Source organism: Schistocerca gregaria, chromosome 2 (genome assembly GCF_023897955.1).
Source record: "Schistocerca gregaria isolate iqSchGreg1 chromosome 2, iqSchGreg1.2, whole genome shotgun sequence".
Classification (NCBI taxonomy): domain Eukaryota; kingdom Metazoa; phylum Arthropoda; class Insecta; order Orthoptera; family Acrididae; genus Schistocerca; species Schistocerca gregaria.
This window is the reverse complement of record NC_064921.1, coordinates 885757633-885781680: the sequence shown is the minus strand read 5'-3', so window position 1 is coordinate 885781680 and position 24048 is coordinate 885757633. Positions and strand designations below refer to the sequence as shown.

The following is a 24048-nucleotide window of genomic DNA, read 5'->3' as shown; positions in this document are numbered from 1 at the left end:
CAAATTGTGTTATACTGTATATTGGTCAAAAATTACCCATATGATATTTCATGTATAACAGATACATTTTTCATACTTCTAAGTGGGCTAAGAGGATGAAATTTTGGTGAGTTTTATAACGCCATAAATGATTAAAAGTCATAGGACCATTTGGTCTTGTGATGATTATGGAGGAGGGTAGTGCCCTCAACAACCCTCATGGGTCAGAAATGACCTATGTGGCACCCCTATGGTTAAAAATTTGTCATTTATAATAAGACGCAGATATAAATTAAATCGTCATCTTGTGAACAGCTGAATTAACAGCACTTATGAATAATAAATTGTGAAAGTAACAGGCATTAGTATGTAAACGTTATTCAAATTGTGCTTTTAAAGAATTACACAACAGTAAATATTGTTAGGGTTCTTGGAAATTGCATCATATTTTGTAACTGCACTTTATAACAGAGCAACTATCCACCACTTTCAAACAAAAATATTTGTAACTAACTTCAGGAGAACACTAACAGTGAAGAAAGATCTCTATGTACAGCACATTTCACCATGAATATCAACTCTTCTGCCATTTTATTGTATCATTAGTTAGTATCATTGTCTGAAGATGATTGTATGCTCTGACAAAATACTGAGAAGCTTCAACAAGACTATCCGATGAATTTGAAGTGACAGTTGAAAATTTGTTTCATAGTGGCACTCAAAATCAGATTTTCTGTTTTTTATAAGCAGTTGCCTTAACCATTAGGCAATCTTAATATGCCTAGAGGCCTGACTCAAAACTTCATTGTCACTGATGCTTCCAGCTATGATCTGCAAACACTGCTTCCAGAGGTTCTGCCATGAGGTTTGTGAAGGGCCATGTTTGCAAGAAGGTATATACATGAACTGAATTAAATGCTCTGAAATGCAATTAATGGCTTGATGGGTCATAACTACTGAAGATTTTATAAACTGATTACATCCTCAGAGAAGTCTGGGTTTCCTATGTCATAGTTCAATACCAACTACGAAAGAAATATCTGTGGATAGCTGTCAGAGGAGTAGAAGCTACCGCATTTGATATTCTGGACAGGTTTGGTATACACACAATCTAGTGATTAGTAATTGCACACTACCTCACGTCCTCATTGTTTACTAATTGGGTCAAGTGTTACAACAGCAATTATGGTGACCTCAGCTGTGTAGGATGGACTTAATTGGTACTGTGCCATGAAAAAGAAGACAAAATATTGATCACATATGATAGAATTAATAATGACAAGCTTAGTATACAGAAAAGAAATTACATTTCACATTCATGGTTTGTTTATTTAACAAATAGGCTGGCTATATTTTAATTTTAATCTGCAATGAATCTGCTTGTACACTTAAAATATGCATTTTAAATTACTATCACCACAAAAATCATTACCTCTTGTTTACATTTTCTTAAGTACACTGCTTTTTTCCCTCATTGTTACGCAATGCTAAAGTATAACATATCGTGATTCCTTTTTTATCCTAATCTGTGTAGGCAGAAACACAGTTTATCATTTCTTGGTCCGATTTCTGCCATGGATCTGGAGAAAATGATTTGGAAATTCGAAAAGACTGATGGAGGAAACAGACTGATTCGACATTAGTGGATGCAGTGGCCACAGCATGTGTATAGTGTTGCAGAACTTTTTAATGAACATTTTATAGCTAATACTGAAAACAAGGGGTTATCAGGTTCTGTAGATGCTGCCATGGGATACCTCAGACCAGACATTTCAAGTAACATCCACAATATGAATTTTACCCTCACTACCCCAGCAGAAGTAATGTTCATCACAAAATCTTTAAAATCAAAAACATCTAGTGGGTATGATGAAATATCAACAAAGTTAATTAAAGAATGTGATTCTGAGTTAAGTAACATATTAAGCTACCTGTGTAACCAGTCATTTATCAGTGGAATATTTCCTGAATGGTTGAAATATGCTGAAGTTAAGCCACTGTTTAAGAAGAGAGATACAGAAGTAGCATCAAATTTCTGTCCAATTTCACTTTTGCCAGCATTCTCAAAAAGTTTAGAAAAGGTAATGTACAATCAGCTTTATAACCATTTTAACACAAATAACATACTGTCAAAGTCGCAGTTCAGATTTCTAAAAGGTTCTGATATTGAGAAGTCTCTCTACACTTACAGTGAAAATGTAATTAATTCATTAGACAAAAAGCTGTAGGCAACTGGTATATTTTGTGATCTGCTAAAGGTATTTAACTATGTAAATCATAATATCCTTTTAAGTATGTGATTGGAGGCTTTCCCAGAATATATGTTGTTTCCAGGGCTCTCAGGTGTCCAGCGATTATTGAAGTCCCATGATATTTTGGCAAATAATCTTTCCGCCATCATCAGGTGGTTCTGATGGAATGGTCTGTCTGCTCACTGTCGGTGTTATTTATGACCATCAGTTGGGCTTCGATTCCCTGTGCTCACAGTCCGATTGCATGGAAACCCTTACTTAGCCCCATCAAGGAGTCACACCTCAAGCAAACACAAGATCTTTCCACAACGGCCGCCGGGGGCACTCCATGGGATTTTGCATCTTCCACCACCCAGCACGATGTCGGGGATGGCGCGGACCTGGGTCAGCACCCACAAACGGATTGTCGGCGGCCACAATTGGAGCATCAGCATTTGCAATCGGAATGTTGGCAGCTGCAATCGGGCCATTGATGGTGGGAATCAAAGCCCGACTGATGGACATAAATAACATTGACAATGAGCAGACAGACCAATCCATCAGAACCACCTGATGATGGCGGAAAGGTTATTTGCTGAAATATCATGGGGCTTCAACGATCGCGTCTGGCTGGACACCCGAAAGCTCTGGAAACAATCCTTTTAAGTAAATTAGAATATTAGGGTGTAATGCTGCAAAATGGTTGAAATCTTATATCTCTGGCAGGAAACAAAGGGTATTTTTAGGAAAGAGACATTTATTAAGCTATGAGGCATCATCCAACTGGGAACTAATTACATGTGGGGTCCCACAGAGTTCCATCTTAGGGCCCTTACTTTTTCTTGTATATATCAATGACCTTTCATCAGTAACATTATCAGATGCCAAGTTTGTTTTGTTTGCCAATGGTACAAACATTGCAATAAATAGCAAATCAAGTGTAGTCTTAGAAAGATCAGCTAATAAAATATTTGTGGACGTTAATCACTGGTCCAATTCTTTGTCACTAAACTTTGGAAAAACACTCTACATGAACTTGTAAGGGGTGTCCCATGAGTATGTGCCTCACATATGATGACAAGCAGATAGAAGAAGTGGGCAGCGTTAAATTCTTTGGGTTAGAGCCTGATAATAAATTCAACAGGGAGGAACACACCACAGAACTACTGAAGCATCTAAACAAATCTCTACTTCCAGAAGAAGATATTCACTCTGCAGCAGAGCGTGCACTGATATGTAACTTCCTGGCACATTAAAACAGCACGCCAGACCGAGACTCTAACTCGGGACCTGAGTTTGAGTCTTGGTCTGGCACAGAGTTTTAATCTGTCAGGAAGTTTCAAATCTCTATTTACAAAGCGAATTCTGTCTGACATAGGGGATGTAAAAATGAAAAAGCTGGCATACTATGTTGCTTTCACTCCATAATGTCATATGGGATTATTTTTTGGAGTAATTCATCAAGCTGAGGTTTTCTGGGCACAAAAAATAAAAGTTATAAGTGATGTGAACTCAAGAACATCCTGAAGAGGCCTGTTTAGGGAACTAAAGATACTAACTACTGCTTCCCAATGTATTTACTCCTTTGAAATTTGTCATTAAAATATATATCACTTTTTCAAACCAAGTTCATGGAATCAGTATTAGAAATAAGAATGCTCTTCACAAGGATTTAAAGTCACTTACTCTTGTGCAAAAAGGTGTGCATTATTCAGGAACACACATTTTCAATAACTTGCCAACAGCTATAAAAAGCTTAACAATCAATGAAATTCAGTTCAAGAGAAGCCTAAAGGATTTATTGGTGGCCAACTCCTTCTACTCCACTGATGAATTTCTCAGTAGAACTAACTGATTTTTGTGTGGTGTGTGTGGCTATATAAGGTGTTTGAGAGGTGATTGTCAATATTCAAGGAAATGACAGGAATAATCATTCAAAACAAAAAGTCAAGTAAAAAAGATGTCTAAAACGCATACCTTAAGAGCTATGAACAATTCTTGATCTTCGATACTGTGAAACAAATCTCTTCTCTTCTACTGCAAGCTCTTTGCTTTCCACATTTAGGAAAGTGGTAGTATGGACTAAAACAACAAAATGTCCAGTCAACATGTGCCCTAAAACGCATGACGTAAGAGCTATGAGCACTTGTTCACCTTCATTATTTTGAAACACAACTCTTCTAATGAACAAGTGCTCATAACTTTTAAGGTATGCATTTTCGAGCACATGTTTACTGGACATTTTTTTCTTGTTTTGGTCTGTACTACCACCTCCCAAAATATGGAAATAAAAAAGCTTGCAGTAGAAGATATTTGTTTCATAACAGTATTGAAGATCAAGAATTGCTTATAGCTCTTAAGGTATATATTTTGGACCCCATGTTTACTTGACTTTTTTGTTTTGAATGATCATTCTTGTTGTATCCCTGAACATTGACCATCACTTCTGGAACAACATGTGTGCAGTAATGTGTTCATTGTAAATAAGTATTGCAGTAGTTCTATTATATGTTTATTACCTTATAAATAAATAAAATCATTTTTTTAAAATTTTAAATTCAGTGCATTAATGTGATCTTAGTAAATGAGTATTGTAAAATGATCCTTTCATATAGTGTTCATTAAAAAAATAGCTTATTTGCTTTAGTTGTAAGTGTTTGTCATGTATTATTGTTTTCCTGACATGTTCTACATCCTGGAGGACCTCCTCATTACGGATCAATTCAAATGAAAATATTTCTAATCTAATCTAAACAGCAATGCAAGAGGAGACGAGTGGTGGTGTGCAAATGTGTAGTGCATGGAGAATTGCCCAAACATTGGACATACTCATGAGCATGGTGTGTAAAATCCTTCTTTGCTATCCAATCTACATTACCCATGTGCAGGAGTTGCTTCCTGTTGATCTGCCAGCAAGAGAGATCTTTGCTTTAGAATTTCTTGCTCGCATGGAGGTAGACAATGATTGGCCATGGAAAATTTTGTGGAAGCCCACAAAATACATGGAATTGTTGAATGTAGGCAATGGAAAATCCACACGCAAATCAACCAGTACCAATTCATCCTGAGGAGTTTACTGTGTGGTATGGGTTTACAGAATCATTCATCATAGGACCATATTTTTTCAAAGAGACAGGTGCTTTCAGTCTCATTGCCTATATCATCACTGGTAGCCGCTATGAGTGTCTTTTGCACAACCACATCATTCCAGCTCTCCAACAGTGTGGATGGGATCATTTTTATACAAGATGGTGCACCTCTGCATATTGCAAATCCAATTAAGCAGCAGCTGAAGTGCCATTTCAGAAATGCTAGAATTATGAACTGTAGTTTCCCTACAGCCTGGCCATCCCGATCACCTGATCTTAATCTGTGTGACTTCTGGCTGTGGAGCTATCTGAAAGATGTTGTGTTCAGTGTTCTGATTGCAAACTTAGCTGCATTTAAGGCATGCATCATGCAACACATTCTGAACGTGATCCCAGAAACACTTCGATCAGTTGTGGAACATGCTGTTTCTCAGAAAATGGTGCACAGTAGACTGAACATGTCTTGTGTTAGCCACAGGGAAATTAACAATGTGATTTGATTTTGATTGATGCTTTTTATGCAGTTTTTGACATCAAGACAACTAAAAACCGATGTGATTGATGCTTTTCATGTGATTTTATTGTCAGGACAATTAAAAACTGATTCATTGATGCTTTTTATGTGGTTTTTGGTCTCAGGACACATAAAAACCAATTTTTCCTATATGATGTGATATGTCCTTGCCGTGATCGATGGGCTTATGTAACTAACAGTATCACACCTGTACACCCATGCACACTGAGCAGTATAGTTTGTTTAGCATCAACTGTACACCTTAGGCATTGTTGTATGATTCATTTGTCATTAGTAGTCAACCACTATTAAATTATAATGCTTACAGCAGTGTCTATTGCTGCATTTTGTAACACTTTATTTTTCTTCTGCCATACATTTTCCCCCTTCTCCAATAATATTCCATTGCAATTTGATGTCATTCTGACAAGTGGCATTATTTATACAGTGGTTTGAAAGTTTAACTTTAATTATAATCACCTAGTAGTACAATATTTAATATAGACATATGTGCTCACCTCTAAATATGCAATCTGCAATCACTCCCCCCCCCTGTTATCATCTCCTCCCCAGATGTGTCCCTACTACAATCACTGTCAGGGGAACTGAGCTGAACTGTCTTCTGAATGGATTTTTATTTTTAGCAAGTTAATAATAATTCAATATTACAGTCTTATTTAATCTGTTTACCTGGCAATGCATACAAACTGTACTTACATGAACATCAGAAGAGCAGGAGCTGTCAGAACAGCACTTGTCAGGAAGAATGCTGAGGGAAAGCTGCTGAAGGTGTGTTGGTACACTAAATTGTATAGCGGTATGATTGCAAGGGGCACAACAGCTTCTGACAGACTGTATAGAGCACTGAGCTTCCCTGAAATAAACAAAAGTAAATGCAGTTATGTGACTATGGAGTCAACCATGATAATTCATTCTAAATTGCTAATCATTCATTCATTCATTCACCCACTCATAGTATTCCTTAGATTCCATTGTGAAGCAGGACATTTTGGGACGAGGAATGAATCAAAGTATACACTAACAAAGAAAAGGAGCTGTTAAAAACTGAGTTAATAATTCTCTATCATGAAAGATTTATAAATTCTTTGGGCTTCCTCCAGATGTAGATACCAAGAGGAAAGCTATTTCTGTGAAAAATTTATATTAAACAGTTGTATTTTACCTGTCATTGCAATCTTAATACAAGCACTTATACAAACACAGTGATGTTTTCATAGAATAACAATTGCCTACATGCTGAAGGAATATGGGCCATTAAGTTATCAGGATTTATAGTAATCATAACACAATAAATCAAATTGAATGCAATGTATTAAAGTTAATACAGAAAAGGATTAATTTATTTTTGCACAATATTTCATTTGTTTCATCATCAGATAAAGCTATATAATATCTGTTTTTGTGAATGCTGGACATACTCTCACATGGAGAGAAATAAGAACATGTAATGCACCCATGTAATTATTTTGCTGGCCCAGGTGTTGTGGTGTGGGTAGGTATAATGTTACATGGATGTATTGACCTTGAAATCTTTGAACACAGTACACTCACCAGCAAGTGTTATTGTGAGACGTTACTCCTTCCTCAGGGTGCCTTTTCAAGAGTGCATTCAACTGACTTCATTTTTATGGATGACAATGAGTGACCACATCAAACAGAGTATGTGCAGGAGCTATGGGAATGTGAGGATATTTGGTGAGTAGACTGGTCTGCCTGTTCTCGTGACTTAAGTCCCAATGCACTAAGGAGATATGTTGCACCAAATCTACATATACCAATGACCAACCAGCAGTATTCAACTTTGCTGGTGGAGAAATGGAAATGGAATGCCGTACTGCAAGAACTCCTTATCAATTTTGTGGCTAGCATGGGGGGGTGTCCTGCAGTAATCATACACTCCATAAAGAACCATGTGCCAGCATTTGAAATGTCCAGGGGACTATCATGAATCACGATGACTTCAGTGTAATTATTTTCTTTGTGTCACAGACATTTCTGTTCATTAGCTTGCATATTTATTTCAGTTACCTTTGAATTATACTGTAGCAATTCTGTTTATGTAACATTAAAGTTTCATTACATTTGTCCTTAAGTTTTGCGTAGGAGTATAATTGCAAGTAAGAGTTTTGCAAGATTCAAAATTTGGAATCCAGGAGGCCCTCTCTACTGAATATGTAGCTACCATTTTTCTTACCTTGCACTATGATATGTGAATGACTAAAATTACACCAACTGTAATTATTTTACCAGTGTGTATAGCTGACAACATTCTTTAGCAGAAATTTAAGTTCATGACTTACAAAGTACTTTGAATATGTGGTTCACTTTGTAATGTAACTAATGAAAACATAGAATTTTGTTAAAGCATAATTGTTTATTACATAAACAGTTGTTACTAAATAGTTTTAAAATATTAAGATGGGGAGTGTATTTTGTATTGATAAATTAGGATACCTTATGCGCTTTCATGATAAATCATGTGGCGAGTGTGCTCAAAGTACTACTGATGTTTCTCAGTTTTCAATACTGAGATTGATCCTGTTTTTGCTGCATTCAAACAACCATCCATCTTACACTGACAAAGGAAAAAATAATGTTTTTTCCTGATGTTGCAACCATCAAAATCAAACCCAATAGGGATGTAACAACAGAGAAAATAATAAACTAAATATCCAGAAAAAAATGTTGACTGTTTCTCTGTAAGTGGAGTGGTACAATATTTAGGAGGGGTTGGGGAGAAGGGCATTGAAAATATAACAATAGAGAATTTTTGAATAGAATTGTATTTTTGACAGAGTAAAAAATATTACTGAGGCTCATAAGCATAGCATTTAGAGCTATTTTGGATTAAAATGCAGATAATGAGAAGGAAACAGTGTTTTTAACTGCTTGCAGTACTCTACCACTTTTGAGAGGATACATGTTAGGGAAATGAGATGGGGATTATGTGGACTTGATTTGTCACATTTTTTACATAGAGGTGTTAGGAGTATTGTGTTTAAGCATGACAGGAAACAGCTACTTATAACAGCACTCTCTTTTTTTCTTTTCTTTTCTTTTTTTTTTTTTTTTTTGAAAAAAAAGGTTGAGGTTTTCCTGTTAGTTTATCAGTCTGCTTTAGCTGAAGTACCACAAACAGTATTGTGCAGTGCAGGAATCACAGATTAAATTTCTTGGAGTTACATCTTTTCTGTTAATGTTTACTTTGGCTAGTTGTATCTGCTTTGTAAATATCTTCACATTGTCCTTTGTGTAATCTCTCAGTAAATATTATTACCATTTACTATTTATTACCCATTTACCAGCCATGGCTGGCTACAGTCAAGTGAATTACAATATAATGAATTACAGAATAACACCTAAACTTTATACAGGTAATGTATTTAGGCTGTGACATGATCGCTGTGTCCATTCACTTTCTTCCCAGTCAAGGAATTCTTGGACCAAGTATAGTGGGCATTGTTTTAGGCCTTCAGCAATTTGTTTCTTGTTGTCCAGTGGCAGGGTCTGCTATTCAACAGGTAGTTTGTTGAACATTCTCACAGTGATCACCGGAAAGCTCTCTTGTTTTGGACAGTCGGCAGGTTGGTATATTTACGTCTTCTTTGCTGTGGTATCATGTTTATGGATGTTATGCCTCTTGCTGTAGGTGTCTAGGTTTTTCCTTATGTGGATAAGGCACAATAATACATAGTGGCTATAAACAGTCATTATTCCCAATGTTCTGCATAAAGGTTTGCAGTGTTCCTGGCTGCTATGTAATAAGTCTTATTGCCTTCTTTTACAGTAGCAGCACATCCTTGCAGCCTGCTGAATGACCCCATAGCTGTAATCCATACAAAATGTGGCTATGGAACAAAGCATAGTAGACAGTTATCAGAAACTCGTCTGTAATCACTTTTTTTAAATCTTTGTAGGAGTTATATTACACAAGAGAGTTTCTTGCATACATGCACAGTTTGTCCATTCCATGAGAGTTTGTGGTCTATTGTGAAGACTAACAGTTTCATAGATTCTATAAGGTCAGAGTATGTGTTTTTTCTAAGGCTGAATACCATAAAAGTGAACTGTACATCAGACTTCATGACTGCTTGGGCAGAATTTTCCCCTTTGGCAATAAGAGTGGTGATGTCCGCAAATTGTAGTGTTTCACCAACTTCACTAAGATCATTTACAAAAATGAGGAAGAGGAGTGGGGCTATGACCAAACCTTGTGGCACACCGTGTTCTACCTTCTGTTCCTGGGATGTTACTCCTTGGATTGAAATAATTTGCCATGTGTTTTCCAAGAAAGACTGAAGGAAGTGTAGCTACGGCTGTACCTCCCACACCATAGCATTTTAGTTTTTTGAGTAAAATCTAGTGAGGGATGCAGTCAAAAGCTTTGCTTAGATCACTCAGTGTGAGTGCCACAAAGTCCCTCCTTGAATCCTGCATTACTTTTCTTAATAAGTCTAATGCTGCAGTGGTACAGGACTTTCCCTTCCAGAACCCGTGTTGTGCATCTTTGAAGAGACTGTTTTCTTCAAAATAAGTTAAAATCTGATCTTTCATGATGGATTCAATCAGTTTTGCTGGTATAGGAATGATTGGTATTGGCCTAAAACTTGTCACATTATCTGGGTTTCAGTTTTTGTAAACTGGTACCGTCCTTGCAAGTTTCAAGAAATCTGGAAATACTCCTGCAGAGAGGCAGTTGTTTACAGCTGTTGCTAATGGCTGTGCTATTCCTCCAATAATTTTCTTTAGTACAGTACAGGACATCCCGTACATATCTTGACTCTCAGAAGTTTTGTAAGATTTTACTATTTTCACTATGTCATTTGCATGTACTTTTTTTCTATGTTTCAAATTCACTGTGAGTTTGATTTGGTAAGTAAACAGCAATGTCTATAACCAAGTCTGGGATTTCTGCAACAGTGATTTGTATAACTTTGATAAAGTAGTCATTGAAGTCTTCAGGACTGCAGGCATTAGAAGAGGAACTAGGCTTCTTCCTATGTTCATTTACTAGGGTCCAGGCTGCTTTGCATGGATAATAGGCTTCTCTTATGAATCTATCATTCCCCCTCCTTTTAGCTTCTATTTTTTTCTGTAAAATCTCTTGGCCTCTAAGTAATTGCTGTGTAACAATTGTTTACCATTTGGGTCTGTGGCTGCTTTGGCACAGTCATTCCACATTAAGACAATGTTTTTTAGATTGGCTAGCTCAGGTGTGTACCATGTGTTTGCATTTACTATTTCCTGTTTAGCTTGTGTTTTACCTGTGTGGGATTTCTTTGGTATCAGTGGGAACATCTCATCAAATTTGGTTTTTAGTGTCTGGAGAACACCATTTAAGGCATCATTGGGTTTTGCTTCTGCAATTAATTGCTGCCAGTTTATGCTGGACTGTGAGGCACTGAAAGTGTCTAGTTTTTCTTTTGGCACTACGCTTCTGTGAACCACCTAATTTGATCACCATGTATTTGTCTGCTGGTTACCCAGAGGCTTCATTTGTAGTTTCATTGAATCAACTACATTTATTTTGTAACTTCAGGTATCTAAATTTGTAATAATGGTGACAAGGCAGGCATCACCTCTAGTTGGAAGTCTGTTTGCTATAAAGGGACCATAACTATTTACTAAATTCAAGAATGCTCTCTCTTTTGTACTATTTTAACCTGTTGTTGTTGTTGTTGTTGTTGTTGTTGTTGTTGTGGTCTTCAGTCCTGAGACTGGTTTGATGCAGCTCTCCATGCTACTCTATCCTGTGCAAGCTTCTTCATCTCCCAGTATCTACTGCAACCTACATCCTTCTGAATCTGCTTAGTGTAGTCATCTCTTGGTCTCCCCCTACGGTTTTTACCCTCCATGCTGCCCGCCAATACTAAACTGGTGATCCCTTGATGCCTCAGAACATGTCCTACAAACCGATCCCTTCTTCTAGTCAATATGTGCCACAAACTTCTCTTCTCCCCAATCCTATTCAATACTTCCTCATTAGTTATGTGATCTACCCATCTAATTTTCAGCATTCTTCTGTAGCACCACATTTCGAAAGCCTCTATTCTCTTCCTGTCCAAACTATTTATTGTCCATGTTTCACTTCCATACATGGCTACATTCCATACAAATACTTTCAGAAATGACTTCCTGACACTTAAATCTATACTCGATGTTAACAAATTTCTCTTCTTCAGAAAGGCTTTCCTTGCTATTGCCAGTCTACATTTTATATCCTCTCTACTTCGACCATCATCAGTTATTTTGCTCCCCAAATAGCAAAACTCCTTTACTACTTTAAGTGTCTCATTTCCTAATCTAATTCCCTCAGCATTACCCAACTTAATTCGACTACATTCCATTATCCTCGTTTTGCTTTTGTTGATGTTCATCTTATATCCTCCTTTCAAGACACTGTCCATTCCATTCAACTGCTCTTCCAAGTCCTATGCTGTCTCTGACAGAATTACAATGTCATCGGCGAACCTCAAAGTTTTTATTTCTTCTCCATGGATTTTAATACCTACTCCGAATTTTTCTTTTGTTTCCTTTATTGCTTGCTCAATGTACAGATTGAATAACATCGGGGAGAGGCTATGACCCTGTCACACTCCCTTTCCAACCACTGCTTCCCTTTCATGCCCTTTGACTCTTATAACTGCCATATGGTTTCTGTACAAATTGTAAATAGCCTTTCACTCCCTGTATTTTACCCCTGCAACCTTTAGAATTTGAAATAGAGTATTCCAATCAACATTGTCAAAAGCTTTCTCTAAGTATACAAATGCTAGAAATGTAGGTTTGCCTTTCCTTAATCTTTCTTCTAAGATAAGTTGTAAGGTCAGTATTGCCTCACGTGTTCCAGTATTTCTACGGAATCCAAACTGATCTTCCCCGAGGTCGGCTTGTACTAGTTTTTCCATTCGTCTGTAAAGAATTCGCGTTAGCATTTTGCAGCTGTGGCTTATTAAACTGATAGTTCGATAATTTTCACATCTGTCAACACCTGCTTTCTTTGGGATTGGAATTATTATTTTTCTTGAAGTCTGAGGGTATTTCACCTGTGTCATTCATCTTGCTCACCAGATGGTAGAGTTTTGTCAGGACTGGCTCTCCCAAGGCCGTCAGTAGTTCCAATGGAATGTTGTCTACTCCGGGGGCCTTGTTTCGTCTCAGGTCTTTCAGTGCTCTGTCAAACTCTTCATACAGGACCGTATCTCCCATTTCATCTTCATCTACATCCTCTTCCATTTCCATAATATTGTCCTCAAGTACATCGCCCTTGTATAGACCCTCTATATACTCCTTCCACCTTTCTGCTTTCCCTTCTTTGCTTAGACTGGGTTTCCATCTGAGCTCTTGATATTCATACAAGTGGTTCTCTTATTATTTTCACCTATGTGTACATAAAGATCCTTATACAGTGCAATTTTTGGCTTAAGGTGTGTTATGTGGCGTAAACAACTTTCCAAGTTAGTGATAAAGTTTTAGAAAGGTACACTGAAACAATAATCATATTTATTTCTACTAGTTCTAAGCCAGCCTGTTCTAAATCCAATATGAGCAGTAATTTCTCAGGTCCACATTCCTAATGTTGAGATTTTTATTGGCATACACAGACACGTCTCCATGAGTGGTAGTTTCTTGATACCATAAGCTCACTATGTCTACGTATTCAATGCATCTGTAATTTTCACCCTCTTCTTTCTTGAGCCAGTGCTCACATACACATATCACATCTGGTTTTTCATCTTCTATAAATATAGATAACAGATCACATTTTGCTCGTAGACATTGAACATTTACACTAGCTAAAACTATGGGTACATTATTCTGATTCCAGTTTTGTTGAACTGCAGTTGCAATAGTAGGCTCTATTGTACTGCTGCCTTGAATGTTCTCCGGAATAAAAAATGCTATAATACTACATTCTTAGGCCATGTAGAACTGTTCATTACTTTTTCCTTTAGTTCAAAGTCAACACTAATTTTGAAACTGCTGTTTAGACCTTTTGTAGCTATTTTATCTACGTCAAAATTATTGAACTCAGGGAAGGTTTTACGTAGGAAACTGATTACATTTTCAGTTGTGCTGTTTTTAACTTTGCTCAGGTGAAACCAAGCCTTTTTTTCTCTGTACAGTTTTTCTTGTTTTTCGCCTGTGCCTATTATGCTTGTTTTCCTGTTTCTAACACTGAAATTTCTGGTGGTGTAGCAGATATTTGAAGAATGGGTATTTCAAGGTTTCCATTTTGTCTAGAACTCTGAGGTGTTGTTTTATAAGGGTGTTTGTACTCTGTAGGTGGATTTATTTGATTAGTAGCCATGGGTGGACTGTTTGGGTCATAAAAGTGTACTTTATTTCGTTTTTTTTGTGACAAACTTGTTGCCAATCAGTCTGGATATCACAAGAATATTTTTATTGTTTGTTTTATGTTGCGTTACTTCGCTGATGCTGTGTGAGTTGCTAGGCTCACTCAGTGTTTCCCCGGTAACTTCTTTTTCTGTAGGCAGCGCTTGTTTGTTGTGTATTTTTCCCCTGTGTATTGTGAGTGAGTCATGAGATGAGATTTCATAACACAGTATTTTTCTTTTTTAAATAAGCCTCACAGTTTGTTATTAATTTTACAGCAAAGTCACACGAAGCTCATTTACAAAAATGGCTTCAGCCAATAGCTTGGTCATTTCAAAGAACCTGCAGAGTTCTCAATCAATTTAGCAATATAAGGAAATGAAATTTTTGGGTAAGTAGGGCAGGAAAAAGTAAAATAAAGGAGATACCTGCATAAAATATTTAATAATATCTGTAATATCTGTTAGTGAGATTATTAGAACAGATAATCTAACATTTAATTTCAACTTACCCATATCTGTAGGTGCTACTATTTTTGACCCAATGGATTTCTGCACTGCCATTGCTGCTCCATGTAACAGTTCTGCGATGGGCACTGTAAAAGAAATTTATTTCACATTGTGGAGGGCTACTTCATGGAACGATGGTATGGTAATTAAAAAACTCACAGTCTCTCTCTCTCTCTCTCTCTCTCTCTCTCTCTCTCTCTCTCTCTCTCTCTCTCACACACACACACACACACACACACACACACACACACACACACACTCACTCTAGATGACAGAACAGGTACATACAATAAACAAACAATTCAAAGATCCCTTTGGAAAATTGTGGGAAATCATCTTTTTATGACATTTCAGTGTTCATTCTACCTGATACTGACCTGGAATGTGCTCTTGTCACAGTTCTAAACTAAATACAATGAAAATAATATTAAGAGTAGTTGTATAAAAACGTATTTAAATTGACAAAGAGGCAGATATGCTGACCAGTAGGCTTACAGCCAGTTTTTCTCTTATATTTTCCTCAATTTCTTTCTAACAAAAAATTGGTTGATCTTAGTCTGGTTTTTTAGTGACCTGACCTTCTCCTATCTGTGCAACCAATTTCTCTTCCATCCCCAAAGAGGAAAACTTGAGTTTCTGAAAGCTAGATGTGTTTTTATCTTTTTTATGTTTTACTTTCAGTTGTGCTATACATCCTAAAAGTAACTGCTAACAGAATATGGAGCTGGAGCAGAGGAGCTACTTAACCAACAGGTAAAAATTACACAGCTAGAAAAATAGGCTTGATTCTCTACTTATCAATGCTTTGAAATCATTTTGTTGCCGGGAGAAATGGTAAGTTAGGATTTAGAAAAATTATATGTGAAATGCACAAGTATCAGAGAGAAGAGAAAGTTGTTTCATATCTTCAATCAGACTTCCTTTTGGCATATGGTAAGCACATGCTTTATTTATGTCTCTATTACTGTTATGTATAAAAAGATCCAGTTTTTATGTACCATCCTTTCAACCAGATCAAGAATCTATACTTTTCAAAAGTTAATAGGAAAGCAAAGGAAATTCAGATTTAATATCCCATCAACAACAAAATTTTTATACACCAGGCAAAGCTGAAATTGGTTTAGGAAGGGGAAGAAGACGGTTGTTTTCAAAGGATCCACCAAATTTTCCACATGGCGTGATCTAGGGAGAAACTAAAAAATTATAAATATTGATGATAAAATACACTGTACCATATGATGTGGACTAATATTCAAAAGAATTTTATTCAGAAAAGTCTGGGTATTTGAACAGAAATCTGAACCTTGAAACTTCTTGGCAGATTAAAACTGTGTGCTGGATCAAGACTCAAAGTTGGGACCTTTGCTTTTCGCGGGCAAGTGTATAAGTACAGAGCTGGGAGATGAGGTACTGGTGGAATTGAAGCCGTGAGGACGGGTCATTAGTTGTGCTTGGATAGCTCAGTTGGTAGAGCACTTACTCATGAACGACAAAGGTCTCAAGTTTAAGTTTCGATCAGGCACAGAGTTTTAATCTGCCAGGAAGTTTCATATCAGTGCACACTCGGCTGCAGAGTGAAAATTTCAGTCTGGAATTTGAATCTTGCTGTATTAATATCTATCTGATTATGGGTTTGACTATTGCTATAAATTCATTAATTTAGTATGAAGAACTCCTTAAGAGTATTGATACAAGAATGTGTGAAAAACAACACAACTAAGAAGAAGAAAGACAATTTTTGAAAATGCAGCATAACAAGAATTAGAGCAAATACTGAACTAAGTAGAAGTAATTATACCATTCACTTTTAAGAAACAGTGATATGACATACTTTCAGACAGATGAAGAAACACAAGAAAAAAATTATGATCAGGTAAATTAGATTAAATTAAAAAAAAAATCATTTGTGGTCTACTGTATGGTTTAAATAAATATCATGAAATAGTACTATCTAAAAGCAGCATATATTTTAAAAATGAGAAAAACGTGTACTAAATCATTTCCACCATACATTATTTAGACTAGAAAAAACAATGATATCAGATGAACAGTGGGGCTACTGCTTATCTCATAACAAACCATGCTGGATAAAGAAGTGCAGGGCTGACTCAGCATACACAAAATGTATTAAGAGAGGTTCAATACGTGAACTTTTTATGAGACTTGCTTGTTTAAAGGGTGAGTGGCACAAAGAGGAAAAAATGCTATGGATTTGCATTGTCAAAAATATTTCAACAATTACATGCTCACAGAGTTCGTAGTTAGTGACCATGGAGCCCTTACCAAATAGGTATGACAACAGACATCAAACTATTTCAGAGGTTCACTGCTAAAATCATTAATAAGTCATTATAGCCCACACAACAGTGTAGCAGAAATGAAAGGGGAACTTAAATTGGAATCCTTGGAAGAAAGCCAATGAAAAAAAAATTAATAACTGTAATATCAGTTATTCACAATTGTAATTATTCAACACAAACAAATACCTGGGTAGGCCTATGGCAATTTGGAGGGATAAGAAATGGAATGATCACAAATGCACAGTCTTAGGCAAAGCAAATGGGACTTTGGTTCACTGGTGGATACTGGAAAAGGGGAATCAGGCTACATAGAAACTTTATTACAAGTCATATCTGCATCCAGTCTTAGAATATTGGCCAAGTGTGGAGGGATCCATGCCAGATAAGAATAACAGGTGATGCTGAATGTATAAAAAGAAGGGTAATATGAATGGCGAAGTTGGAGTCCTCTGGCCAACTTAAAACCAAAACAAATACATTTTTTGTGACACTTAACATAAAACATTTTTGCAACCAGGAAAACTTCATAAACTGGGAGATACATTAAAAGAAAAGAAGATTCAAATTTTGGCACTTAAAGAAACAAACATGAATGATGGACAATAATATCATGGATTTTGGTAATTATTGTCTTTTTAAAAGCAAAACTGATAAAAGAATACCTAATAATACAGCAGATCTGGGAGTTACTTTTGCAGTCTCCATAAATATTTTAAATTCAATAATGGAGGTAAAATCCATTAATAATAGAGTAGTGACAGTTTCTCTTAAGTGTGTGATTAAGGCATACACTTAAATTAATTCCCATATGTTAGTCAATGAGGATAACTGTAGAAAACCTGAAGAAGTTGATGAAGCTTGTGAAATGTTAGAAAGTATCTTTTCAAAAATTCTCTCAAACCATGTTAAAATTTTAATGGCTGATTTTAATACTCAATTAGGTAAAGAGAAAAAAATAAGAAAACAGTTGGTGAATACAAAGCAGGCTTTAAACCAAACGGATCCTGTCTGGAATAAATTCTTAGTTTAAAACTAATCCTTAGGCACCAAAGGATTTCTGGTAACAATACTGAATGTACATTTGTGGATTTTAAAAAGGCCTACAACTCAGTTGATTGTGAATATCTTTTCCAAATTTAAAGGAGCAAGGACTAGATAATAGAACTCTAACACTGATTAACATAATGTTAATTGACACTAGCTCTAAAGTTAAATTTGTGGGAGAAATTTCTGAATCATTTGATATTGCCTTGCCTTTACAGATGATCTGGCAATTTCAACTAGGGATATTACCACAGCTCAAAAACAAATTGAAATTCTTAAACTAAAACGGTATGGCCACAAATAGCATTCGAAAAAAATTGAATAATTCAAATATATGACATGCAACAATCAATAATCAATGTTTTTGAACACAAAATAAGGAAAAATAAGGCTTTTCAGTTTAAATACTTGAGGGAAATCATACATGAAAACAGTCTGGAAAGAGCTGAAAATGAAAACTGCTGTCAAAAAATGGCAACTGTGTTCAGATCAACACAAAATATTTATAATAAAAATTACTTTCTAAATTCAGTAAACTTAGGCATTACAGCACTGTAATCAAACCTGAATGTCTGTATGGATCAGAAACCTTAATTTTAAATAGAAAGAGGGATACTGAAGAAATTAAAGAGAAAAAAAGAAAGATTATTAGGAAAATATCAGGCCCCAAACTGACAGATGGAGAAACTTATAGACTGAAAAGAAATAATGAAATAGAAGAATACACAAAAACATACATTGTGACATGGGAAAATGAAGACTTACATTTTATGGGCACATTAAAAGAATGGCACCCACTAGGTTGACAAAACAAATAGTAGAATTCTATGAAAACCGAAGTAAGGCCAAAACTGAGCCAACTACATGGATCACTGTGATTAAGAAAGATCTTAAAGTAGCTGTTTAACTACAGATAGAAAAATATTCACACAAAAGATATTTGCTTGGAAAGTTGGTCAGAGGGAAATTGCAAAATGGACTGGAACACTGTGGTCTGATGAAAGAAAGAGACTTCATTCTGAAAGGATGAAACAAATTTGGACACACAGGTAGGCCAATCATCAAAACTGACATCGATGGATTGTACCTCGCGTGATCCTATTATGCCCAACTGAATAATAATAATAGGTTTAATAATAATTTATAACAATAATGAGAGTTCCTGTATGGAGTAATAGATAAAACAAAGGAAAGGCAACCACTCATCTATAGCAGATTATTGCATGGACCACAGTACCACATCACAGAAAACAACATTCACACTAGCTTCCAAGCACTAGCTCTTTATTCAACAATAATATACACATTCATGCATGACACAGACACCCAAATGCACACTCCCTTCAGCAAGGCAAGACTAATTATTGATACTCAATTATTGAAGCAGTTGCCTGAGCTGATGGAGATGGGAAGGGGTAGGAAAGGATGCAAGGAGGTAGTATCAGGAAAGATGCAGATCTATGGACAGATGACTTCATGGCAGCACAACAACATGAAAAAAGTACAGAGAATACAAGAAGGGATGAAGGAAGATGTAGAAGGGGGGAAAAAGGGAGGAGGGAAAGGACAGAAAGTTGGGGAACTGAGGAGGAAAAAAGGGAGGCGGAAAAGGAGTGAAAGATGAAGAAGGAGAAAGGGAGAGGAGAGAGAAGGGAGACAGGATGAAAAGGGGGCAGAGTTGAGGATGAGGGATCAGAAAGAAAGGGAGGGGGAGTGAGGGAAGAAGCGACAGAAAATACCTGCATCGGTTTGCTGCAGCAAACTTGGACATATTCTCAGTTTGAATATAATAAATTTTCTTCAGATCAAGAGGCTTATATCCATGAATCAGCATGTTTTTAGAAAGCATCACTTGTGCAAAACTTAACTTGTCTGCTTCTCACATGATATACTGTCAACAATGGATGAAGGGCAACAGGCAGATTCCATATTTCTAGATTTCTGGAAAACATTTGGCATAGTGCCCCACTCCAGGCTGTTAAAGGAGGTATGAGAAGATGGAATAGGTTCACAGATATGTGAGTGGCTCGAAGACTTCTTAAGTTATAGAAATGGCAAATGTTCATCAGAGATTATGGTATTATCAGGCATACCAAGTGATTTGGCATGTAGGGTGGGCAGCAATCTGCAGTTGTTTGCTGATGATCTGTGGCTTACAGTATGGCATTGAAGTTGAGTGACTGTAGGAGGATATACGTTGACTTAGATAAAATTTCTACTTGGCAGGTAGCTCGAAATGTAGAAATGTAGAGTTAATGCAGATGAGTAGGGAAAACAAACACATAATATTTGGATACAGCATTAGTAGTCTCCTGCTTGACACAGTTATCTCATTTAAATATTTGGGCATAACATCACAAAGCTTATGAAATGGAACAAGCATGTGAGGATTGGGGTAGGAAAGGGGAATGGTTGTATTGTTAAGTACTCCTCGAGTATTTGGAATCTGTACCAGGTAGGATTAAAGGAAGACATTGAAGTATTCAGAGGCAGGCTCCCAGATTTGTTACTGTTAGGCTGGAACAACACGGAAGTGTTACAGAGATGCTTTGGGATCTCAAACGGGAATCCCTGGAGAGAAGCCAACATTCTTTTTGAGGAACTCTACTGAGAAAAATTAGAGAACCTGCATTTGATGCTGAATGATTCTATGGCTGCCAACATACAATGTGTGTAAGGACCATAAAGATAAGACACGAGAAATTAGGACCCATGCAGAGGCATATGGACACTCGTCTTTCCCTCATTCTATTTGCGAGTGGAACTGGAAAGGAAATTACTAGCAGTGGTACAGAGTACTGTCCTCCACATGCCATATTGTGGATTGTGGAGTATCGATATAGATGTGGATGTACAAGAAGGTTGGTGGGAAGGCAGTGCATGATCTGCATTGAGAAGGTATGGTATGGACAGATTAGAGAAGGCAAGGTGAGGCAATGGTAATAGGTTAGTGGAGTTTTAGGCCAGGCAAAATGCAAGAGTACAGGATGTGTTAGAGAGACAATTCCCATTTGTATAATTCAGATAAACCTTTGCTGGAGGGAGTATCCAAATGTCCCATGTAATAGTGAAGGAGCTATTGAAGTCATTTACATTATTGTGTTCAGCATATTTGACAACTGTATGATCCAGTACGCAGTTTTGCCACAGTTTAGTGGTAGTCATTTATGCGAGTTGATGGCTGGTTACTTGTCATGCTCACATAGAATGCTGTACAGTAATTGCAGCACAGCTGATATATAAAGGGCTTCTTTCACACATGACCCTACCTCTAATTGGTTAGGAAAAGCCTGTTGCTGGACTGCAGTAGGAGGTGGTGTGCGGATGAATGGGACAGGTCTTGCACCTGAGCTGACCGTAAGAGAATGACACATGGGGTGCAGGATTGGGAGTAGGATTGGAATACAGATGGACAATAATATTCTGTACAGGGTGGATGGGCAGTGGAACTCTACTTTGCAAGATGTGAGTAGGATTTTGGGTAGAATATCTCACATCTCAGGGCCTCATGTGAGGTTGTCAAAGCCGTGATGAAGGTTGTGGTTGAGCTTTTAAGGCCAGGGTGATATGAGTGATCAGATGAGTACTGGTTGGTGGCTGGTTAATAGATTTACTGGCCAGAGGAGTAGATGACAGGGGAGATCTATCTATGGATGAGCTGGATAGAATATTGTCAATCAGCAAAGGCTCTAGTGAGGTTATCAGCATATTTCAACAACTCATATTTTTCAATGACATCCAAGAATGCAAAGGTTGTAATTAAGTGACCTTTTTATGTGGACTGGGTGACAGGTGTCAGAGTGGAGGCACTCTTGCTGGCTGGTGCACTTGATATAGTCAACATATTTATGGAGCCACCTGAGAGGTGGAGATTGGCATCTAGGAAGATGGCTTGATGAGTTGAGAAGGCCCAGGTGAAGTGGATTTGGGAATAAGTGTTGTGATTATGGAGGAAAGAGCAAATGTCATTACTGCCATGAATCCAGATCATGAAAATGTCATCAATGAATCTGAACCAAGCAAGAGGTTTTAGGTGTTGACTGGATAAGCAGGATTTCTCCAGATGTCCCATATATAAGTTGGCATAGGATGGTTCTATGTGAGTACCTATGGCAATACCATGGATTTGTTCATAGATTTGGCAATCTGAAGTGAAATAGCTTATTGTGGGTCATGGTATAGTTAGCTAGGAGGATTAGGAAAGAGGTGGTGGGTTTGGTGTCAGTAAGACATTGTGAAAGGTAGTGTTCCATGGCCCTGAAGAGATTACTCTGTTTGATGTGCTTCTAATGGTGCAATCATCAACTCTGAAGTATACTGTGTTACCCTCAGGAAATTGAAGAAATAACTTCAGCATGTTCATCACCACAAAAATGCAACGACAACACAAGGCCTTACACAAGTCTGCGCACCAGAGAGGAGCACACAAAACTTCATTGGACTGTTCTTTTTCATCCACCCTGTAGCCTGGATCTCGCACCTTCAGAGTTTAATCTTTTTGGACCAATGACAGCCGTGGGAAGCAGAAGGGAGATAATGATGAGGTTATTGCTGCAGAAAGATATTGGCACTGACGTCGACCATTTGAATTGTACCATATCGGCATAAAGGCAACTGCCATCACACTGAATGGAGATTACGTTGAAAAATAGGGTTTTGCAGCCAAAAGAGTGAGTAATAATATGGTCTATTGGAATACTGATTAATATCAGGACTTGGAAGAGCAGTTGAACGGAATGGACAGTGTCTTGAAAGGAGGATATAAGATGAACATCAACAAAAGCAAAACGAGGATAATAGAATGTAGTCGAATTAAGTTGGGTGATGCTGAGGGAATTAGATTAGGAAATGAGACACTTAAAGTAGTAAAGGAGTTTTGCTATTTAGGGAGCAAAATAACTGATGATGGTCGAAGTAGAGAGGATATAAAATGTAGACTGGCAATGGCAAGGAAAGCATTTCTGAAGAAGAGAAATTTGTTAACATTAAGTATAGATTTAAGTGTCAGGAAGTCGTTTCCGAAAGTATTTGTATGGAGTGTAGCCATTTATGGAAGTGAAACATGGACGATAAATAGTTTCGACAAGAATAGAATAGAAGCTTTCCAAATGTGGTGCTACAGAAGAATGCTGAAGATTAGATGGGTAGATCACATAACTAATGAGGAGGTATTGAAGAGAATTGGGGAGAAGAGGAGTTTGTGGCACAACTTGACAAGAAGAAGGGTCCGATTGGTAGGACATGTTCTGAGGCATCAAGGGATCACAAATTTAGCGTTAGAGGGCAACATGGAGGGTAAAAATTGTAGAGGGAGACCAATAGATGAATGCACTAAGCAGATTCAGAAGGATGTAGGTTGCAGTAAGTACTGGGAGATGAAGAAGCTTGCACAGGATAGAGTAGCATGCACAGCTGCATCAAAACAGTCTCAGGACTGAAGACAACAACAACAACAACAACAACAACAACGGATGAAGGGCAACAGGCAGATTCCATATTTCTAGATTTTAGAAAAGCATCTCCCATGGTGCCCCAGTGCAGACTATTAACAAAGGCATATGGAATACGTTTACATATGTCTGAGTGGCTCGAAGAATTCTGGAGTAACAGAATGCAGTACATCGCTCTTGATGGTAAGTGACCATCAGAGACAAGGATATCGACAGGAGCGCCTCAGGGAAATGTGATAGGACTGCTATTATTTTATATACACACAAATGATCTGGCGAACTGGGTGACAGTAATCTGTGGCTGTTTTTGCTGATGATACTGTGGTGAACGGGAAGTGTCGACGTTGAGTGACAAGCTGCATTAGACAAAATTTGTAGTTGATGTGATGAATGGTAGGTAGCTCTAAACGTTGAAAAACGTAAGTTATTGCAGATGAGCAGCACGAACAAACCTGTATGTTTAAATACAACTTTCGTAATATGCTGCTTGACACAGTCTCGTCATTTAAATATTTGGACGTAACATTGCAAAGTAATGTGAAATGTAAACAGCAGTACGGACAGCTGATGCTCG

At 37.2% G+C, this 24048-nt stretch overlaps 1 protein-coding gene across 4 annotated transcripts in view; it reads right to left on the bottom strand.

Annotated features, from left to right (window-relative positions):
- Positions 1-24048, bottom strand: part of LOC126335312 (solute carrier family 46 member 3-like) — a 458236-nt gene that overhangs the window by 6009 nt on the left and 428179 nt on the right. For all 4 annotated transcript variants that reach the window (XM_049998458.1, XM_049998456.1, XM_049998455.1 and 1 more), the window contains exons 8-9: positions 14683-14766; positions 6531-6687 (exon numbers count right to left, since the gene is read on the bottom strand). In XM_049998458.1, coding sequence (XP_049854415.1) covers positions 6531-6687; positions 14683-14766 — 241 coding nt within the window. The remainder of the gene's footprint in view (positions 1-6530; positions 6688-14682; positions 14767-24048) is intronic.